Below are 17,834 nucleotides of genomic sequence, written 5' to 3'. Positions count from 1 at the left end.
TTTGAGACAGGGTCTCACTCTGTCACCCAGGCTAGAGTGCAGTGGCGCAATCTAGGCTCACTGCAACCCCCTACCTCCCAGGCTCAAACAATCCTCCCGCCCCAACCTCCCAAGTAGCTGGTACTACAGATACACGTCACCACAACCAGCTAATTTTTGTATTTTTTTGTGGAGGCCAGGTCTCACTATGTTGCCCAGGCTGGTCTCAGACTCCTGAGCTCAATTGATTCTCCCACCTTGGCCTCCCAGTGTTGGGATTACAGGCGTGAGCCACCACACCCAGCCTTAGACATTGCATTTTAAAAGAAAAAGGTGCTTATTAGCTCAAATGGATCTTAAAATGGTAGTATATGTGAGATATCACGAGGTAGGCCCATCTGGATTAGTGATCTTTGTCTACTTCCAGACCTGTGCTTGCTCTGTTCCCTTTACCCCAATGTAAGGAATTTGTTATGTCTGACTCTTCAGAGAAGTTGGCAACCCCTGCTCTGGATCTTCAGCACAAAAGGCATACTCCTTTTATTTGAGCTTGTTTCCCATGCCACTGTCTTGAGTAAATAACATCTTAAACTATCATAGGTAGTTTCTGGAAAGTTTAGGAGTTTTCTAAGCATGGGACACATGCACAGAACATCTGGGTGGTGGGCTTCTAGCAATGCTTCAAGGGTCCCAGTATCACTCAGAGCTGGGCACCATTTGTCAGGGTGGGCATTTGGAAGCTCCTAAAGTAAAAAAGTCTCTTTTATTATTGGTTTATCTCAAATGAGTTTTGGGGTCATAGACTGCCATGTTGTGCCCAAACTTGCTGCCCAGATTTCCACATTTTTATAGTGTACTCAATGCTTGTTTTTTAAAAAAAATATTTTTATATTAGAAATTGTTATTTAGGTTTTGTTGGCGACATAACCATAACATACCCTACAAAACCAAAGTAATCACAATAATTTCTTATACTTGTTATAAGTTATGATTTCCAAAGTACTTTTATGTATGCTATCTTATTTCATACAGCAGTGCTGACACATACGCAGGGCAGATATATAGATGCCCACTTTGTAGATGAGAAAATGGAGGCTCAGAGAAGTGAGATGATTTTCTCAGGGTCTAACAGCTAATGAGGGTCAGAACTCAATTTCCCATTTTCCAACTCCTAGATTATAGGACCACACTAATTGGGTTGATGAGAAAACCAACTTCTGAGAGGACTGATTGTATGAAATGGAAAGATCTGTGTTGGTATATGATCCCTAAGATTGAGCTTTGTATGGTGGCACTTCCGTTCTTCCTCAAGAACTGAGCTTAGTGATTATTCAAACTTGGTAAAATGCTCTGTAGCTAAGAATTATTATAGAAAGAGAGTGTGTTGAGCTCTGGGGCCAGCATGTTATATAAGATCTGGGTGGAATCTTTGTGCTGTCCATTCCTACAAAATAAGATTAATCCTACCCCAGCAGATGACTCACTACCACACATCTGAAGACAGCAAGAATTAATAGCAGTTCTAGCCACTTGGCCGAAGAAATCCCCACTTGGGTCACCTTGTGAATCTTTCAGACCAATCCCTCCACCCTTCTTAGCTGTCCCAAGGGTTCACATTCTTTCTATCTTTGCCTCTATGAATAAGTGTCAACTCTGATCAGCAACAAAAGTTGGATGCTAAAAGCAAACTGGGGAAATGCCAATTTCTAAAGTCTTTGAAGACTGTGTTGCATCAAGCCTTCCCAAGAACCTCTCACCTGCATCCAAGCCAAACATTATATACAGGGCCTAGTGCAACACTGTGTTTTCTTTGGTTTTAAAAGAGAACTTTAAAACCAAATCCAATCTCTTATTGATGACCTTTGAACCATTAGCCACTGTTGGGTAGTCGAAGTGGAACAAGTACAAGTATTATTGCTTATCTTCAGGCTGGATCTACTCACCAAAATCATTGGTTGAAAAGTAAAAAAATAAAAAATACAGCAGTCAGAGCAGTTTGTGGTGTCATGTAGACAAAAATGTGCAGAAACAGTATATACCTGCACACAGAATTCAGGAAGCTGGTTTGTATCAAAAGATGAAGCCTAGTTTTAGAATGTGTGTAGTCCCTCACATAGGATGTTCAAAAGAAAGCTACTCTGGGGAGGGTCAGAGACAAATGATAGATCAAACTAAAGAGGCAGATTGCTTTTTAAAGAGATGGAGCCAGGCATGGTGGCTCATGCCTGTAATCCCAGCACTTTGGGAGGCCAAGGCAGGAGGACTGATTGAGCTCAGGAGTTAGAAACCAGCCTGGGCAACTTAGCAAGACCTTGTCTCTACTAAAAGTCAAAAAAAAAAAAAATCAGCTGGGCACATTGGCTCATGCCTGCAGTCCCAGCTAATCAGGAGGCTGAGGTTGGAGGATCGCTTGAGCCCAGGATTACAAGGCTACAGTGAGCCTTGATTGTGCCACTGCACTCCAGCCTGGGCGACAGAGTGAGATCCTGTCGCAAAAGAATAAAACAAAATTTAAAGACATGGAGTTATCAAAGCTAATCAGAAAAGAGATTTAAGCATCATGCTCAACTCTGAAACCTAACTTCTGTCACTTAGTATCAGTATCTGTCTTTGATACTGAAAATCCACATGATTGGAAACGATTCTGTCTTGGTGTTGAGTGGCTACCATCAAGTCAACCAGTGATCCAAATCATTCAGATACCGTGCAAGAAACTAGTCATAAGAAGCTTGATATTTTTTTTCATCAAAAATGTCTCAACCTCATTTGGACAGAAATAGAAAATGACATTTGAAACTTTAATCCGTTAATATGTAGTCTGGTTCTTTCCGAAGGTTGCAAGGTTTCCAAGTTCTGAAACTCATAACTAACTAACCATATGGAAACAGAATGTTCTACAAATCTTGGCTTCCCGAATATTGTCAGAGTATGAGTGACTCTCATTGACACTGTGCAGGAACATACATGGATGACTGCCTGCATGTATGTTCCTGCCAGGGCAAGCCCTTTCCTCTCATAAGACGAGTCTCCTTACCAGGACAAGACCATTGAATGTTAAATTTCCACCACCAAGCCTTTGCTCTTGCTGCTCCCTTACCCCATACAAAGTGCCAGCCTTGCTTATCCTTCAAGATCCATCTCTGATTCCACCTGATATGGTTTGAGTCTGTGTCCTTGCCCAAATCCCATGTTGAATTGTAATCCCCAGTGTTGGAGAAGGGGCCTGGTGGGAGGTGATTGGATCATGGGGGCGAATTTCCCCCTTGCTGTTCTTGTGATAGTGAGTTTTCATGAGATCTGGCTGTTTAAAGGTATGTAGCACCTCCCCCTTAGCTCTCTTCCTCCTGCTCCAAACATGTAGGGACATGCCTGCTTCCCTGTTTTCTGGATGACAGAGCGAGACCCTATCTCTCTCTCTCTCTCTCTCTCTCTATATATATATATATACACATACATATATATATATACACATACATATATATATATATATATATACACACACACACACATATATATATATATTCTAAATTATTCCTATGCTTTTATGCTGGTCAAATTCATTTCTGGTCAATACATAATACACCATGATTGTAAGTTTCCTGAGGCCTCCCCAGCCATGCTTTCTGTACAGCCTGCAGAACCATGAGTCAATTAAACCTCTTTTCTTCAAAAATTACCCAGTCTCACATAGTTCTTTATAGCAACGTAAGAACTGACTAAGACACCACCTTCCCATGAAACTTTCTGTGACTACTCCCCCAATAGGGATCTCTGCAGTTTCTCATAGCCCATGGGACTTATCATTGATATAACACAAGTTGACACTCTTTGTTTGTCTTGCCGTCCCCACTTACTACTCTGCTCTAGTCCATTCTCTAATCATATCCTAACTACCACAGCTCAACTCCCAAATGAGTCCCACAGAGAACAAGAGTGGGCTTGAAAGTCAGACAGATGTGTCTTCAGTGTGGAGCCCTTCTACTTTTTCTAGGTCTGAGAATGGTTGAAATACCCACTCAGAGCTTCTCTCAGTTTCTTCATCCACTAGGAACAATGGTACCCATATCACAGGGTTGTTGTAAGAGACATTTGTAATGTGACAATGGCACAAGGCATGGTACATACTAAGCAGGTTTAATAAATGGTAGATATGTCTGTACTTCCCCATGTCCTGTGCAGGATACAGAATGGGTAATGGGTCATAACTTGAGTAATGAATATATTTTCAATGCAGCATCCCTGATCTTTGGATTATAAAATAATAATTCTGGAGTTATAAGGCTGGGAAAGGTTATAAGATATCATCTTACTATGATGTATTTATTAATATGGAAATATGTTCACAAACTATCATTAAACCAAAAAGGTACTTTTTTAAATAGGAAACTTCGGGTCTGTATGCATTTGGCCACATGTGTGTGCACCTTTGTGCGTAGGTAAAATATCTTTGTCTATACTTATATAGTTAGATTAAGAAGTACACACTAAACAGTGGCTAACCAAAATGTTAACAATGGTTATCTCTGATTAATAAGATTGTAGACCATTTATCTGTATTAATACATTAAATATTTATTATTATAAATAAGCACTATTTATAATATTGTATAATTGTTCTTATCTGTATTAATTTTTCTGTATTAAGTTTTTATTATGAACATGTACTACTTGTGTAAACAAGGCATAATACATGATTTTTAAAATGCCATATATAAAATTAAAGTATGAATAGAGATAGGGGCTTGGAGGTAGGGAAAATGTAAAAATAAAAAAACAACTTTTTAGGATCATGGGATTAGGGGTGCTTTCTCAGCCCCCAAATTTTCTGTTTTGTTATCTTTCACTTGTTCTTCTTTCATGAACTTTGCAATAGCTTTTAGTTTATACAAATCATTTCCTAGGCCAGATGCAGTGGCTCATGCCTGCAATCCCAGCATTTTGGGAGGCTGAGGTGGGAGGATCACTTGAGCCCAGGAGTTCGAGACCAGCCTGTCCAACACGGTGAAACCCCATCTTTACCAAAAAATACAAACATTAGCCAGGCGTGGTGGTGTATGCGTATAGTCCCAGCCACTTAGGGGACTGAGGTAGGAGAATCACCTGAGCCTGGGAGGTCGAGGCTGCAGTGAGCTGTGATCGTGCCACTGCACTCCAGCCTGGGAAACAGAGTGAGACCCTGTCTCAAAAAAAAAAAAAATCATTTTCTAAATTATTCCTATGCTTTTATGCTGGCAAAATTAATTTCTGGTCAATACATAATCAGGCTGTTATTGACAAGGCAGTATTCTAAGAAGGGAATCTTCTTCAACATCTAGAATTATCAAAATGTATAAAATAGACTGACTATGTCTTGACCAATCTGTTAACTGGCTTCTTTCTGGTGGACCCCAGTTATTTTGACTCTGGTACTCAGTGTCATGTGGATCCTGCCTAGAGTTTCCCAATTGTTCCACAGCTCTGGGAACTGAAAAGCTCTTGTGCTGGTGGCCAGGGAGGGAGAGAAGCCTCTGCATGTGTGCATCAGCCTATAGGAGTTGCCTTTTGTGAGGCTAGAAGCATGGTGCCTGCCAGAGCTGTGAGTAGCCCTGGGATGCAGACTGTCCTTCCTTCCCATCTGCTCTGCCAGCAGTTGTCCTGTCCCAGTAAGTACCTTCCCCTCCATGCCACCCTGTCATGGTGGCCAGCTCAGGACTGGGATATGGAGCTCTTATTCACAACCCACATGAACACAACCTGGATTTGTAGCAGAGGTAGAGGAATAAATGGGGCCAAGGCCAGGGGACACAGGATAGAGTTGGAGAAGGTCTGTTCTTTTTTCTATTGACTTTAGGAACAGGTGACTGTATGGTTACAGTGGCTGCCTAGATTTTAAACTCAGTTTGTTTTACAGTTTCAACAACAAGATTACAAAGTATTTATTGAGTTCTTACTATTTGCTAGATACTTAGTGATATGGTTTGGCTGTTTCCCCACCCAAATCTTATCTTGAATTGTAATTATCATAATCCCCACCTGTCATGGGAGGAACCTGGTGGGAGGTAACTGAATCATGGGGTCAGTTACCTCCATGCTGTTCTCATGATAGTGAGTTCTCACGAGATCTGATGGTTTTATAAGGGGCTTTTCCCCCTTTTGCTTGTCACCTCTCTTCCTGCTGCCATGTGAAGAAGGGTATGTCTGCTTCCCCCTTTCCACCATGATTATAAGTTTCCTGAGGCCTTTCCAGTCACGCTAAACTGTAAGTCCATTAAATCTCTTTCCTTTACAAATTACCCAGTTAGCAGCATGAGAATGGACTAATACACTTAGCTATACTAAGGAGATACACTGGTGAACAAAACAGACAAAACTCCCTTCCCTCACTGACTTTACATTATACTGTTGTAGAGTTTCTCTCAAACCTGATGATGGCTTTCCAATTCCGATCGAAACAGAAAATAAGGTAATGAACTCTGGACTAAGAATCATCTGAGACACTTACCTGGCAGTGGAAATACCATGATCACAAAGGTGGTTTTTCCATGGCCAGCCTTATCCATTGCACTCAGATGTGCTGACCCCTGCAATTTCCCCAAATGTGAAAAACTTGACTGCATAATTTGTGATAGTAGGACTTTCATTCACACTTTCCCCAGGGGAAAAAGAAAAAGGAAATAGACGAGCACATTTGACATTTCTCAGTGGTGTGGCAGATCTCTAGGGCTTTATCTCCTTGTGTCATTCAGAGTGTGCCTCTTCCAGGAAATAGGCATTTACATTATGAACACTTACTTTGATCTATTCTGCATGATCTTTGATATCCTCTGTCATTTTGGAAAATAGCCCCAGAATCCAGACTTTCAGCTTTTGGGACAAGGTAAGCATAGGGAGTAGACAAAATTCCTTTCACCAAGAGGTGGAAAAAAGTGTAGTCTGTCTTACTACAAATAGATGTAATGAGGTGGAAGAAAGTGTAGTCTGTCTTATTACATATAAATGTAATGCTGGGAGTATAATTTTCTAATAACAGTAAAAGAGAAGGTCATAGAAGATACACAGCCTGCTAAAGAAGAATTATTTTATATAAAATGTAACTATGTCACAACATGATTTGTGTACAATGTTCTGATTATATTTATATCTTTGTTTTTGTTGCTGTTGTTGTTGTTTACTTGTTTTAGAGACAGGGTCTCACTCTGTCGCCCAGGCTGGAGTGCAATGGTGTAGTCATGGTTCACTGTAGCCTTGAACTCCTGGGCTCAAGTGACCCTCCCACCCTGGCTTCATAAGTAGCTAGGATTACAGGTATGTGCCACCATGCACAGATCATTTTTAATTTTTTTTATAGAGATGGAGTCTCACTATGTTGCCCAAGCTGGTATGGAACTCCTGGCCTCAAGTGATCCTCCTGCCTCAGTCTCCTAAATTGCTGGGATTACAGGCATGAGCCACTGTGCCCAGTCTGTCTTAATTTTAAGACTGCTAAAGAGTGGGACTTTTCGGCAAAATACTTAACTAAGATGTCCCATATTTAGCTTAGATCTTTCCCAGATTGGCTTAGAAAATATGAGTTTGTCCATTTGTCAGTTTTCTTTGGTGAAGAAGACTGTGTGTGTCTGTGTGTGTGTGTGTGTGTGTTGGGGGGGATATTCAAGAATATAGAGAGTTGTTTTGTTCAAAGAACATGGCCTGAAGCTTATGACAATGCTTTATCAAACCCCCGGCACTGGAATCTAGCCACTGATTTTTATTAAACTTTGGAGCTTTTGCAATTCTCACTGAGCTGAGGTCAGAGCTGGTGAAGCGCTGCCCCACTGCATGCCCTGATAACCACAGCCTCTTGGTATATCATCTTAATGGCCAATGGAACCTCCTTCTCTTCCTCCCCACCGTGACTGACATTTTCAGAAATGCCCCAAAATGGCACTAAACGATGTGCAAACACACCAGATGGATTGCTAATCTCTTTTTGAGGCTTTCTTAATGGTGAATTCATAGCCCCTTGGAGCAAACTCAATTTCTCTCTGTGCACTCTATTTTCACTTTTACAATTTTAGAAGAAATCATTTTGGCAAACATATTTTGTGACTTGGATGAGAGGTAATTTATACAATTGCTTTACGTAGTACGACAACAAGCAGCAACTCCAGTCACAGGAGGATGGACGGCTATTCATCAATCACAGCTGAGACACATGAATGGGTCTGGAGCCTTTTATGTGGCTGAAACCATGAACTTGGGGGCTACTTAAGGCAAATCTTGTTTCTTTGGGGGGAGGGCAGTGCAGATAAAAGCAAAAGTCAGCTTTTTGGATCTTCACCTTTATATTAATCACCAGATCTTAAGAGAGCCTCAAATGAGCCCAACAGAGAGGATACAACTTTAATGGTACAAATGACACAGTGCTAAGGGTGGGCACCGCCAGGTCATCCATGCCAGGGATGCACCTGTGGCCCCAATCCTTGAGGGTGATTGGGCAACTGAGTGATACAACATGATCATTTCTCCCAATGGACCAGTCAGCCCAGTGCATATTTTTCCTGGGAGTGCCTGTTGTCACCCCCAGTGAAATTCCCAAATCTGCCCAGAAGATGTTGCTTTACACCTCAGGCTCAGCAAAAATTTTAACATTTTTGAACACACATACACAGACACACACAATCACACAGAAAACACAACCTTGGATGGAGGAGCTCTTATCTATGGAGCTGCATGTGTTTCCTCTACACCATTGGTTTATAACTATGGCTGCATATTAAAATTACCTGGGAAGCTTTTAAAATTCTCAAATGTCCAGGCCCGCCACAGACCAATTGAATCACAATTGTTAGGGGTGGGACCCAGGAGCCAATATTTTTCTTGAGCTCACCATGTTATTCTGATTTGTGGCCAAGTCTGTGAACCACTGCTTTAAGCAGTTAAGGCCGATAAAGGAAATGGGTCTCTAACTTTAGTGCATACTGGAATCAACTAGGGAGCTTGTTAAAATGCAGATTCAGTAGGTCTGGGCTTAAGGCCTGAGATTCTATATTTTTAACAAGCTCCTTAGGCAATTTTGAGGATGGTGGTCCATGGACCACATGTTGAGAACCCTGGCTAGAGAATTCTACTCTGGAACTTGCATGTTTCTCAAGCCTCTTTTATTATTTAATTTCAAAATGGCCCTCTCCTCTCAAACAGCTTCCTCTTCTGCCAGTGCATATGTGGGAGGGTATAGTCCCTGGGGGGATAATCAGGTCAGTAAATTCAGACCATTCACCTTGTAGTATCCAGAAGAGCCAAGACAATACATCAAAGGGATGGATGCGGAGGCATGGGGTTGGGTTTGGAGATGGACAGAGCAACAGGAAAGAGGAAGGGGGCTAGTTTTAGTCTAGTGGGTACTGGAGGCGGAATTCAGATTTGCAGTTAGGAAGTCACTCTGGGCGGGGTGCAGTGGCTGATGCCTGTAATCCCAACACTGTGGGAGGCCAAGGTGAGAGGATTGCTTGAGGCTAGGAGTTTGAGACCAGCCTGGGCAATGTAGTGAGACCCCATTTTTACAATTTTTTTTTAAATTAGGTGGGCATGGTGGTGTATGCCTGTAGTCCCAGCTACTTGGGAGGCTGAGGTGGGAAGATTGCTTGAGGCCAGGAGTTCAAAGCTGCAGTTAGCTATAATCACACCACTGCACTCCAGCCTGGGCAACAGAGAGACCCTGTTCCAAAAAAGAAGGAGAAAAGAAAGAAAGAAAGAAAATAAGGAGAAGGAGAGGAAATAATCCCTGTCTTGGATAGTCAGAGTTGGGAAGATCAGTCCCTGCAGCACACCACCCAAAAGGTAAGATATACTCAACCTGGGCCTAGACAAAGACATCCTACCAAGGGTTCCGGAGGGTGCCTCCATAGTTACACCTCCTACCTATACAGCCCCCACCTGTACAGCATTGTTTCTTGTCCAGCTTTTCTGTTTTTGCTGAACCCCAGGAGAACATTGTGGGTATTGCTGCTGCTAAGCAACTATAAGATAAAGGGAAAGGGATGAAGTGGGGAGGGACCATAGCCATGCGAAAGAGATCTTAAGTGTATCTTGTAATTGCATATGCTCACTAGATATTCTTCTGTGTATTTTGCTGCCCATTCCACAGACTCAACTGATGTGGAATTAGAGTGCACAGCCCTTAATGCCAGGTAACAAGCAAAATGCTACATGGAAAGAGTATGGATTTTGCAGGTAGACCAGGGCTTCCATCCCACCTCTGCCACTTAAAAATGGTGCCCCATGTCCCCCATGTGATAGTAACACCTCTGTTGAGTCTCTCTGTTGGGGGTGGGAGAGCATGAAATTAGAAAAGGCTTCAGAGAGGAGGTCGAAGGTGGAGTAAGATTTCCACGGGCACAGATAGTAGGGAAGAACTTCCTAGGAGGAGGTAAGGATATGCAAAAGACTGGAAAGGATGGTTGCTGTACTGTTAGAATTTGTTACTGGGATCAATCCAGGTGACTGCCATACAGTACTTTGTTGTTGTTTACCATATTTGTTTTCAACTTGTAGTTTGCATTTAGCTTGCTCTGACCAATCAGGAGACGGGTATGAGTTACTTTGTTATTTCTTTGCACTGGAATTTGCAGAACATTGGCAACCTAACAAGTGCAAACCCCCAAGTACAAATCTGGGGCCTTTCTACAACATCCAGCCTCATGCTAACTGATCCCGGTGTTTTCAACACTACATTGCACCCAACTCTAATGTTTTCCCATATTCCCCACTTGGTAGCAGCAAGAGAGCCCATTACCTGTTAGAGAGGGAAAGGATCAGTGAACACATGATCACTGATGATCGAGAAGGCTGCATTTGAGCGGGATCCTGACAGGTGGGCAGAGATGGAGGGAAAGGACATTCTAGTAAGCGGCTGATTACTCTTAAATAGTGGTCTATAGCACAGACATTGGTGCTAGAGGGTCATGGATTCAAACGCTAGTATGGCCATTTCCTAGTTCTACTCATGATCCCCTTCCTCAGTCCTCTCTCACCCCACATCCATTCTCCCAGTTGTATAAACACTCTCCTAACTGCCCATGCCCAGTTAGATCTTTGCCTATCCTGTGTATCTGATCTTCAATGCCTGCACAATCCCCTTCCTGTAACCCACTTATGGTACATGGTCAGAATAGTCAGGCCACGGCTTAATAGCTGTAAGATGCTGAGAAAGTTGCTTAACTGCTTAACTTCTACGAGCTTCAGTTTCTTTATTTGTAAAATGGGGATATTAAAAGCACTCCCTTAGCCAGGCATGGTGGCCTGCTCCTGTCATCCTAGCTACTCACAAGGCTGAGGTGGAAGGATTGCTTGAGCCCAGGAAGCAGAGGTTGCAGTGTGCTGAGATCACACCACTGCACTTCAGCCTGGAAAACAGAGACCCTGCCTCAAAACAAACAAACAAACAAAAAGCACTCCCTTACAGGATTGTTATAGGAATTAAATAAAATACCTTGTATAAAATTCTTAGCATCGTGCCTGGAACACAGTAAAGTTTTAGCATATTATTTAATAGCCCCTTATACTGGAGCTGTTACTATTACCCACTCCAAGAATTATGCTAAGTGTTGGGAATACAGTGAACAAGAAAGACAAAGTACCACCCTCCACCACATGGAGCTTACACTCTAAAAGCGGGAGACAGTCAATAATAAACAAGCCAGTAAATGTACATGAAGTCAAGTGGCGACAAGTTCTAAAGAAAAATTCAAGCAGGGTTGGTGGATGGGGACTTTTGGGACAGTGAGACATTGAGTGATCAGGGAAGACCTCACATAGGAAGTGTCTATTGAGCTGAGACCTGAAAACACAGGAAAGTGAGAGTGAGTCATGGAGAGATTTGAAGAAAAGAGCTTTCCCTGTAGAGGGAAGAGCAAGTGCAAAGACCCCAAGGCAGGAGAGTTCTTAATGTGTTTAGAATAGCAAGGATGGTTTATTTATTTAGTAAATGCAGGTGTTTGCTTAAAGGGATACATGGTTGTCCATATCTGTATGTTTATCTGAAAGTCCTACATACTGAAAGTCATGGAGAAGAAGGTAATTGTGAAATCTGATGGTCCTTCCTGGATCCTTGAATGCTGCTGCTCTCCTGTGCTGTGGACCTTTGGGTCATGCCTGCCTGTGCTATACATGTTTAGCTTAGAGTACCCAGAGAAGGGAAGAAGCCTTCCTTTGATTATCAATATAAGGCTGAGAATAAGGTTCCAAATCCATATACTGGATTTTTATGGATCAATGACTCATCCTTTTTTCATTCTTCCACTCAACAAGCATTTATGACTTACTTTCTTTAGGTATAACTATGCTAAATTCCGTGAAATATACAAATAATTCTAGGATAACAGGCCCAGCCATCTTGAAGCCTTTTTGGAAACATTCGGGATAAATCATAATTTGTAGAACTATACAATCTCAGTCTTTAAGAACTAGAAGTGAGAAGACATACATATATGAACAGCTAAGAAAATGGTGATTAGTGTTAATCGCAGTCCTAGACAGTTGTATAGAAATAGCACAATGTAGTGAATGTGAGATGAGTTATGCAAATAAGGAAAACTATAGCAGTTGGTCAGGAGAGGCATCCTGGAAGTAGAGAGGCTCAGGTTGGGCCTTAAAATCTATGCAGGGGCATAGAGGAAGAAAGAAAGAACAAGAGAGCAAAATGCCAACCGTTTTGAGATGACCACTCCTGAGAAAAACATATGCTAAATCAGTCATGCTAGCTAGCTAGCTCTCTGCCATTATGATTCATGATCCATCATCTGGAGTTGTCATAACTTTTGTAACACATCTGTTCTCTAAAATCCTATGTATTTGTACATTCCACATGACAAGTGAACTCAAATTCATAAAATAATAGTATCCCTGATTTCCTGAGAACTTGGGCCTAATGTAGCAATTGGTTTTAGACTTAATGTGCTTCTAGCTCATGCAAATGATTCCAAATTGCCATATGAAGATGGATGCCTTTTCCAACTTGGGTACACTTTGATAGCAGAGGTGACTAGGGCATCTTTTTCAAGTTCAGGCAGAAAAATACCTGCAAAGGCCCAGACACCTAGGCCAAATAACTTTGGTTGGCCTGATAAAGTTGTTTCTCTTGTGGGCTTCCAGGCTCAGTGGGTGTGGTGGCTGTATCCAGTGAGCTCAGCTCTGGCTGTTTTTTCATGTAGAACAGTGTAATCTAGTCTCTTGGACTGCGCTGGATCTTTGCTTTTAATTACAATGGCATACTGAGAATGGACTGGGTTCTTACTTTTGTTCTTTACTTAGGTTAACTCAAATCATTCTTTTAGTTTCCTTCCTTCCTTCCTTCCTTCCTCCCTCCCTCCCTTCCTTCCTCCCTCCCTCCCTTCCTCCCTCCCTCCCTTCCTTCCTCCCTCCCTCCCTTCCTCCCTCCTTCTCTTTTTCTCTTTCTCTCTCTCTCTCCCTCCTCCTACTTCTCCTTTCCTTTCCTTTCCTTTCTCCTTTTCTTCTTTCTTCCTTTCTTTCTCTCTCTTTCTCTCTCTCTCTCTCTGTCTCTCTCTTTTGGGGTCTTGCTCTGTCACCCAGTCTGGAGTGCAGTGGCACAATCACAGCTCACTGCACCTCTATTCCTGGGCTCAAGTGGCCCTCCCACCTTAGCCTCCCAAGTAGCTGCGACCACAGGTGCACATCACCATGCCTGGCTAGTTTTTTAAAATTTTTTGTGGAGATGGGAGTCTCACTATGTTGCTCAGGCTGGTCTCAAACTCCTGGGCTCGGGTGATCCTCCTGCCTCGGCCTCCCAAAGTGCTGGGATTACAGATGTGAGCCACCATGCCCGACGCTTCCTTGTTCTTCTTTTCTCCAGAAGATAATTTTGGAAATCCAAGTTCTTAAGATGGTGCCTAGGATAATAAAGTCCAGAGAGTGGAGGTAACTCATCTGCATTAGCACTGTTAGTATTTGTTCCAACTGGTTTGCAACTGCCCAACTTTGGTGACAGAGCCAGGATCTATTGATGACTTCTGAAGGTAGAAGCCATAAGGCCTAGTGGTGAAGTGTGTTTGACAGATGAATGAATAAAGAAAGTGGGGGATGTGTTCTTATATTTATAAAATGGAATATTATTTGGCCTTAAAAAATAAGGAAAGCCTGCCATTTTTGACAATACGGATGAACCTGGAAGACACTGTTAAGTGAAATAGGCCAGACACATAAAGACAAATACTGAATGATCTCACTTGTATATGGAATCTATAATAGTCAAACTCATAGAAGCAGAGAATATAATAGTGGTTGCCAGGGGCTGGGGCATGGGGAAAATGAGGAGTTCTTGTTCAATGGATATAGAATTTCAGTTATGCTAGATGAATAAATTGTAGAAATCTTCTGTACAACACCATGCCTATAGTAACAATACAGTAGTGTATACTTGAAATTTGCTAAAAAGGTACATCTTTAGTGTTTTCATCACACAAAAAAGAAAGTGATAACTATGTATGGTGATGGATATGTTAATTAGCTTAATCGTGGTGATCACTTCACAATGTATACATATATCAAAGCATCAAGTTGTGGGCCAGGCACGGTGGCTCATACCTGTAATCCCAGCACTTTGGGTGGCTGAGGCAAGTGGATCATTCGAGGTCAAGAGTTTGAGACCAGTCTGGCTAACATGGTGAAACCCTGTCTCTGCTGAAAATACAAAAATTAGCTGGGTGGTAGTGGCACACGTCTGTCGTCCCAGCTACTCAGGAGGCTGAGGCTGGAGAATCGCTTGAGCCTGGGAGGCAGAGGTTGCAGTGAGCCAAGATCATGCCACTACACTCCAGTCTGGGTGACAGAGTGAGACCCTGTCTCAAAAAAAAAAAAAAAAAAAATCAAGTCGTGCACCTTAAATACAATTTTTGTCAATTGTACTGCAACAAAGCTGAAAAAATAACACTGATGTTAGTTACCATGTATTGAGTGTTTATATGGTGCCAGGCAGTCTGCTAATCTGATCTTTCCAACAACTCTGTGAGGTAGGTACTATTATTTAATATCCTCTTTTTATAGATGGGGAACCTGAGGCTCAGGAAGACTAACTGACATGCCCAGGTTCTTGTTGCCAGTAAGCGGCAGTCCTTCTGGTGGTTGGTCAGATTTGGGGTGTTAGTCCTAGCTTAGTCTTTCTGATTTACTTAATATTTTCATCTGTTTTCTGCAAAATTGGATAATAAAAGCCCATACCTAACAGGGTGTCTGTGAAGATGGAATTAGATAACATCTACAAAGTGCTTCATGGGGCCTGGCATATAGTAAGTGCCTATAAATGGTAGCTGCTCTTGTTATTAACCTGGTCTCTGGGCTATGAGACCTAGAGCTGCATTGTCTCTGTTCTGGGCAATATGCAGGTTTTGCTGAGCTGCCAGAATACACATCCATTTGTATCTACCTCATTTGATGGAGCAGTGTGCATGTTCCAGTGCAAATACTGGAAAGGGTGCCAATTCTATTAGTTCAAGTAAATTGGGTGGGGAGCTCTTGACAATTTAAGGCATTCATGGAATATTCCTACTGGAATTTGCTGTGTGTTTGCAAATTAGTCCTGTGGAAACGTATCTTCAGAAATCCAGTTCTGATACAAAAGACACTGGGCCGTGAAGCACATTTGGTGATTCATATTGCAGGCTAGAAAATCCTTGCAATGAGTCATAAACACCTTTATGTATATTGGGTCCGATTACTCTGATGGACAGCTCTTTGCTTCCATAGTATTAAGTCCTATGACTCACTCAATATGAAAAACCTGTCATGTGGCATATGGCTCCAAATCCAGGCCCTGCAATAAGGAGCTAATGCAAAATCTAGTACATGGAAAACTGAATGATGACTCACAATCACTCTCTTTCTTCCGTCCAGCATTGAGATCTCACTTGATGAAAATCATAGAAGCAATGCATGACACCAGGAAAAGCAGAGCAAATCACTGAAACCTTCTGTTCCTGAACTCCTTGCCTCTAGTATCTCCTTTATGTCAAATACATCTTCCTAAAACACCTCATTTACCAAGTCACTCTTCTGCTCAAGAATTTTCAGTGACTGCCCGTTGCCTTTAGCACCAAGTCCAAACAAACACCTCAGTCTCTTTTTTTCGCAACTGCACTCCCCACATCACTGATTCATTTAATTTTTTCATACAGTTCATGTTTATTGTGTACCTACTACGTGCTATGCATTGAGCTAGGTGCTGGGGACATGCCTGTGAACCAGTCAGATGCCCTTACAGACCCTCTGCATTCATCAAGCTCTTCTGCTTCCTGTCATTTGCCCAGAACATGTCCATTCTATTACTGCATCTGTACTGACTCCAGGTCTTCTATTTCAAACGTCTTCCCTTTTCCTCTCTTCCAAGGTATACCTCTCACCACCTCTAAAACCTAGATTAAAATGCAAGCTTTCCACACATGCCCCACACCTAGGAGCAATCAGAAGCCCAGGAGAGCGTGCCTTGCTCAGAGGCTAGAAGATCTGTAGCAGCAACCATCTGTTTAAAGCCCTTGGATGCAAGTAAAAGGAAAAAAATTCCACAGACTTTACATGTGCCAATTGATTGCATAAAGGATCATAAAGTAGGAATGAGAAACCCAGTTCTAGGCTAGAACAATCCTTAAAGGTGGTAAACAGAAAATAAAGCAAAACTTTTTTTTTTTCTTTTTTTTTTTCCAAATCAATAGGTCTTTTATTGCATCATTTAAATATCACAAGTAGGTCTTAAGTGTCATCTGGCATCTTCTTTCTGTAGCCAGGTAACTCTTAGATCTTATTCATCAGCCTGCTGAACAGTTCCTTTTTCAGAGACATAGATACCATCCAAAAATTTCCTGATATCCTTGTTTTTAACTGTTGTGGCTTGCTGAATCAAAGCCGCTGAATTTGAAACAAGCTCAATGTCATTTCCTTCAAGGATTAATTCATCTTTCTGGGCTTGAGATACTGAACAAGCAACACCTGGTCTCATCCGAACCCTGCGGATGTATTTTTCACCCAAGAAATTTCGGATTTCAACAAGAGACCCATTCTCCTGGATAACAACGTTGATGGGGAAGTGAGCATACACAGACCTCATCTTGTAACGGAAGCCCAGTGTAACACCCTTGATCATGTTCTGTACGTGACTACAAATAGTCCGAACGGTAGCCAGTTCCTTTCTGTTACCCCACCATTTGTCAACCCGGAGCCTCTTTTTTTTCTTTCCAAGAAGGCTGAGTTCTACATTGATGTGATTGAAGTCCCTCCGCAGGGTTCCTCTGGGGCCCTTCACGATAACTGTGCGTCCCTTCAGAGTAATGTCGACATTTTCTGGAATGTCGACAGTCTGATTGCTGAGAATAGTCTTCATTCTCGCAGTAGACGCAGCAAAGAAAGCAAAACTTTTATCATGGATGTTTGTGTGTATCTGGGTGGTGGTGGTGGGAATAGGCAGGTTAGCTTGATTAACCAAAAATGTAGTCATCTTTAATATGTCATTATCAGTGACATGAATTGCTCTGGAATAAGTGGATAGGACTTACTCATGCAATCACATTTAGAGCCAGTGATAGAAATGCAAATCTGAAATGAGAATAGCAGCCCATGCTATTCATTTAGCTAATTATGTATTGAGTAGCTACTACATGTCAGACAAGCCTGCCCGTAATATATGTGGGGCCCAGGGCAAATGTACAAAGGGACTCAGTTCCACCTACCATATGTCTGAAGATTTGCAAGTTATAAATTAACAGCATTTAATAAAGTGTGTTCTGTTCTCCTACCTTTACAAACAAAGCATATCTTATAATGATCTGAAAACCAGGATCAAGTTTTAAATTCTTGAATTTCTCAGAGTTTCATGCCAAAACATGACAGGACAG

At 42.0% G+C, this 17,834-nt stretch overlaps 1 protein-coding gene and 1 pseudogene across 1 annotated transcript; one reads left to right on the top strand and one right to left on the bottom strand.

Moving 5' to 3' along the window:
* Window positions 1–6,452: 6,452 nt before the first annotated feature.
* On the top strand, window positions 6,453–6,596 carry LOC112207246 (U1 spliceosomal RNA; annotated as a pseudogene).
* A 10,027-nt stretch (window positions 6,597–16,623) lies between these two features.
* Window positions 16,624–17,358, bottom strand: LOC465956 (large ribosomal subunit protein uL6). Its single transcript, XM_009439645.5, has one exon. The coding sequence runs from the start codon at window positions 17,321–17,323 to the stop codon at window positions 16,745–16,747; it is 579 nt and encodes a 192-aa protein (XP_009437920.1). The 5' UTR covers window positions 17,324–17,358; the 3' UTR covers window positions 16,624–16,744.
* Window positions 17,359–17,834: the final 476 nt, after the last annotated feature.

This window comes from Pan troglodytes, chromosome X (genome assembly GCF_028858775.2).
Source record: "Pan troglodytes isolate AG18354 chromosome X, NHGRI_mPanTro3-v2.0_pri, whole genome shotgun sequence".
NCBI lineage: Eukaryota > Metazoa > Chordata > Mammalia > Primates > Hominidae > Pan > Pan troglodytes.
Note: the sequence above shows the minus strand (reverse complement) of the source record. Positions and strands in the feature narration are given on the sequence as shown.